At 42.8% G+C, this 4199-nt stretch overlaps 1 protein-coding gene across 1 annotated transcript; it reads left to right on the top strand.

The window, feature by feature from the left end:
* On the top strand, nucleotides 1-3936 carry LOC119731470 (lactadherin-like). Its single transcript, XM_038204653.1, has 4 exons — nucleotides 1-343; nucleotides 853-960; nucleotides 2869-3095; nucleotides 3566-3936. The coding sequence occupies exons 1-4, from the start codon at nucleotides 94-96 to the stop codon at nucleotides 3707-3709; spliced, it is 729 nt and encodes a 242-aa protein (XP_038060581.1). The 5' UTR covers nucleotides 1-93; the 3' UTR covers nucleotides 3710-3936.
* The last annotated feature ends 263 nt before the right edge of the window (nucleotides 3937-4199 follow it).

A 4199-nucleotide genomic window follows, 5' to 3' on the forward strand; every position in this document is an offset into this window, starting at 1 on the left:
AGAGGGTGTATAAAAGTCGAGGCACCAACTTCCTAGCCTGACAACCCTCCTCAATCCTCAATTCCAGTGTACGAATCAGAGTTGAAAATTTGTATGGAAATATTAAACCCCCAGACTTTGCAGCTTTTGCGTATAAGTCGTCTAGTAGTAGTATGTTATACAACGGAAATATTTCGTATTCTTGACCCATTCTCAGTTTACCATGGTAACGCGGACGGCGAGGTTAGGTCGTGTAATTTCTACGGCCGTCCACCTAAGCCTGTGCCAGGTGAGAGCTGGATGAAGACGGCACTGCGAGAGGCGTACCAACGATGCAATCAGCAGACTTACACTGGCCCTACAGGTATGTCATATTATCTTCAAGTAAACTTGAATCCTCGATCCTGATTGGTCGATCCATGGCAACAAGCCGTGCTACATATAACCATACCGCACGGCCACGGTATGTGCATGAACAGAAGATGGAGCGCTTCATCAACACTCGAAATAACTGAATGACTGAGTGAGGGACAGACTAACTGACTGACTGACTGACTCCCCTACTGGGTGACAGACTGCGTGACAGACTGGTTGACTGACTGGGTTACTGACTGGTTGACAGGCTGGGTGACGGACAGACATACTGGTTGACTGACTGGGTGACAGACTTGGTGAAAGAGTGGGTGACAGACTGACTGACTGAGTGAGTGACTGACAGACTCCCCGACTGATTGGCTGACTGACTCCCCGAATGGATGAATAAAATTAATGAATGAGTTAATGAATGAAGGAACGATTGGGTGACGGACCAACTGACTGATGGACTGACTGACTGGTGATTTTCTTTTTTTAACCTCCATGACTTTGTGACAGGTTGCTGCAATGGGAAGCCACTCGGTATGAAGGATGGCTCCATCCCAAGCAGTAGCATCACGGATTTGAGGCATTTGGTATCATGGCAGACAACCAAGGCGCGACTAGGTATGGTATTTTCTGAACGAGTTCAACATTGGTAAACAATTGACAATCTGCACAGGGCCCCTTCACTAAGAGAGGTTTAATATGCACATTTAATGCAATAGAAATGTACAAGCTCTCATCTCTCGCTTTCCACACCCATTCCCATTTTCATTTCTTCTATTAGTTTTATCATATAATAGCACACTCGGAAGGGCTATCATCATCACCCTACAACTTGAAATAACTTATTTGTTATTTTTTTTAACCAAAAAGTAAAATTCTCATTAGCAGGGGCTGCCCAGGGAAAGGCTCAAGTTAAAACAAACGGTAATCAAGAGATGTATCCTTCCAAACCCCTGCCAATAAAATATACATTATACATACATTAATATACATCTCTCTTTTTGATTCTCACTAATGATGTGCAAACCCGACCCGAAACCGAAATCGACCCGATCCGAAACCGACTTCGGGTCGGGTCGGGTCGATTTGCCCATCGTTTCAGTCGGGTCGGGTGGGCTTCGGTTTTGCATTTACATCTTCGAGTCGGTTTAGCCATCTTTTGAAAAACCGAAATAAACCGAAATAAACCGAGACAGTTGACAAATTCAGGTGATGCTATATTATTGACAATCACTGTGACTGCAGCCCATTGTGTGGTGTTGCCACCGAGCGCACTATCAAGTTCCCACGGTATTAATTTCTCCAGTGGGATCGGGACTGACAGTGAAATAGATAGATTGTAACAGTTTTCATGATACCGCGTGGTGACCGTGCGTTTGTTTAATAAGTGGAGTTACTCTCGATCAACCTACTGAGTATGACAGAGAGAGATAGAGGGACGATGGTTTTGCAAAAAAAATCATGCCACATGGGTAAGACTTTGTCAAAGTTAAAAGCAAGTTTGCAGTATTGTATAGGAAGCCGATTTTCTCATACCCCCAAAAAACGACATGCACATGATGCAGTAATACCAACGCCAGAGAGCTAGTGCTCTATAAGAGCGGTGAACAGATCAAACTATCAGTTGCAATAATCGGTGGATTCCAATCCAATAGGCCTACAAACAATTATAATGATCATTAAAGTTCCTGATATACGATCATGCTTTTTATTTGCAAAATATCAGTCTTGTTTCTTTCTTTTTTTAAGTACATGTATATTATTCGGTAACAGCCCGATAGTCCGAAGGTTCGTTACTCCGAATGCACAAAATTTCCATAGGAGGGGGTTCCTTATTCCGAAAATGAAATAAGGCTCAATATTCAATTAATAACATTTGATGCAATAGTCTGAGGGTTCAATAATCCGAATGTTCATTAGTCCGAAGGGTCATTTATCCAAAGGTTCTATAGTGCAAATTAACAATAAGGTCCGATAGTCCGAATCAACAGGTCCGATATTCTGAATTGTCATACTGACGAACCGTGTCGCACATTCGGACTATCGAACCTTATTCTCAATTCGGACTATCGAACCCTATTGTATTATTCGGACTATCGAACCTTATTCTCAATTCGGACCATCGAACCTTATTGACGATTCGGACTATCGAACCCTATCGTCTATTCGGACTATCAAACCTTTAAATTAATTAACCTTATTCTATTTTCGGACTAATGGGCCCTTCAGATTATCGAACCTTCGGACTATTGAACCTTCGGACATCCCAGCTGGATGGACTTGACTTCCATTGTTGTCTCATTTGTCCCTATTTCTAACGATTTCGTTGCGGGATACCCCTTTTTCTAAAGATTTTATTTGTGGGGTACCTCGAACAAAGGACAGGTGCCCCCACAAGTGGTCCATGGCAAGGGCGGACTATCGAACCTTCGGACTAAAGAACCTTCGGACTAAAGAGCCTTCGGACTACCAAAGGAAATTGTATAAAACAAATTTGTGACCAATATAAATTGATCCTTTATTCAGATGGAAGGAGATGCTGGGGTTTTTATCTGCACAATGGGTACAGCTGGATACAGGTCGACCTCGGTGCCATGTACAGTGTCTCCGGTCTGATCACTAAAGGTCATGGGGTTCACTGGGTGACTGAATATCAAGTCTCCTACAGCTTCGATGGGGATAATTGGAGTAATGTTACTGAGGCAGGCGGGACAACCAACACATCGGCTGAACAGGTGGAAGCCCCTAAGAAGGTATTTCAGGCTAGTCTTTGTTTTACCATTTCACAGCTGAGACCCATTGCGGTGGGGTAGTCCTCAATGTTTGCATGTATGTTCTTTACAAGGATCAGATTCGAACCAGCCAACCGATCTCGTTTGGTCGAGTGGTAAGACTTCTGCACTAGAAAGCAGGAGGTCGTGGGTTCGAGTCTAAGCTGAGTAATTTTTTTTCTCAAATATTCACTCAGGAGGTATCACACTGAGTATACAGTGTTTATACGTCGGTGGAGGGCAAACCTAATTTGCTTTACAAAGTTGTTCTGTCAATCTTGAAAAGAGCATTCCTATCGATTCACAAAAAAAGTTGAACGTTTATTCGAGACCTTAAATATTCAGTGGGAGAGACACAACCCCTTCCTAAAAACATATGTCTTTGAAATTATAAGTCCTTGTTATCGTCGACAGGCTACATTTACAAATGTCCATTTAATGTTTGTTTGAAGTTCACAGGCAACATCGACGGGAGCTCCCATGTAACCACTCAGTTCCCGATGGCCGTGCGCACCCGATTCCTGCGAATAGAACCCAGACGGTGCACTCATTTCTGCTGCCTTCAGTTTGAGCTGTTGGGTTGCTCTGAGATATAAAAAAAAGGAAACAAAGAATGAACAGTTTTGCGCCCCTTTCACTTTCTCAAACTCATGGGGACACAGCTCGTCAAGCAAAAATTAGGTATCGTCGCCATCATGCAAAACTATTACGGCAGGCTTAACGAGAGTGTAATTCATAGAACATTCGAAAGATTAATAGTCGTGTATTATTTGTTGCCCGATTATCTGTTTGTTCAGCAGCAGCGTAGTCAGGGTTCTCATCCTGGGAGTGTTGGGGGGGGGGGGGTTACAATTTTTTTTTCACCGGACACCCAAATTCCGTATATCATCTACAAGCTGATTTACCCGATCATAGATGATTTAGTTGAGAAGACATGTAGCTATAGAAAAGCAATTTACGGTGACGCGATCTGAGGCAATTTCTGACCACGTACGATAGTAAAACAAAAGATCATCTTTTAAACATCATTTTCGAGTTTGGAGTCATTGAATCAGCTGTTCTGAGCAAAAGAATATTATAGTAGGC

The sequence above is a fragment of the Patiria miniata genome, unplaced genomic scaffold, assembly GCF_015706575.1.
Source record: "Patiria miniata isolate m_02_andy unplaced genomic scaffold, ASM1570657v1 HiC_scaffold_23, whole genome shotgun sequence".
In the NCBI taxonomy this organism is placed as follows: domain Eukaryota; kingdom Metazoa; phylum Echinodermata; class Asteroidea; order Valvatida; family Asterinidae; genus Patiria; species Patiria miniata.

Bases quoted from the DNA above. Each gene is read 5' to 3' on its own strand.
- LOC119731470 (XM_038204653.1), top strand. From the start codon at position 94: ATGGAAATATTAAACCCCCAGACTTTGCAGCTTTTGCGTATAAGTCGT. The intron at 961-2,868 runs GTATGGTATTTT...TCCTTTATTCAG, and splicing joins GACAACCAAGGCGCGACTAG to ATGGAAGGAGATGCTGGGGT. The intron at 3,096-3,565 runs GTATTTCAGGCT...GTTTGTTTGAAG, and splicing joins AGGTGGAAGCCCCTAAGAAG to TTCACAGGCAACATCGACGG.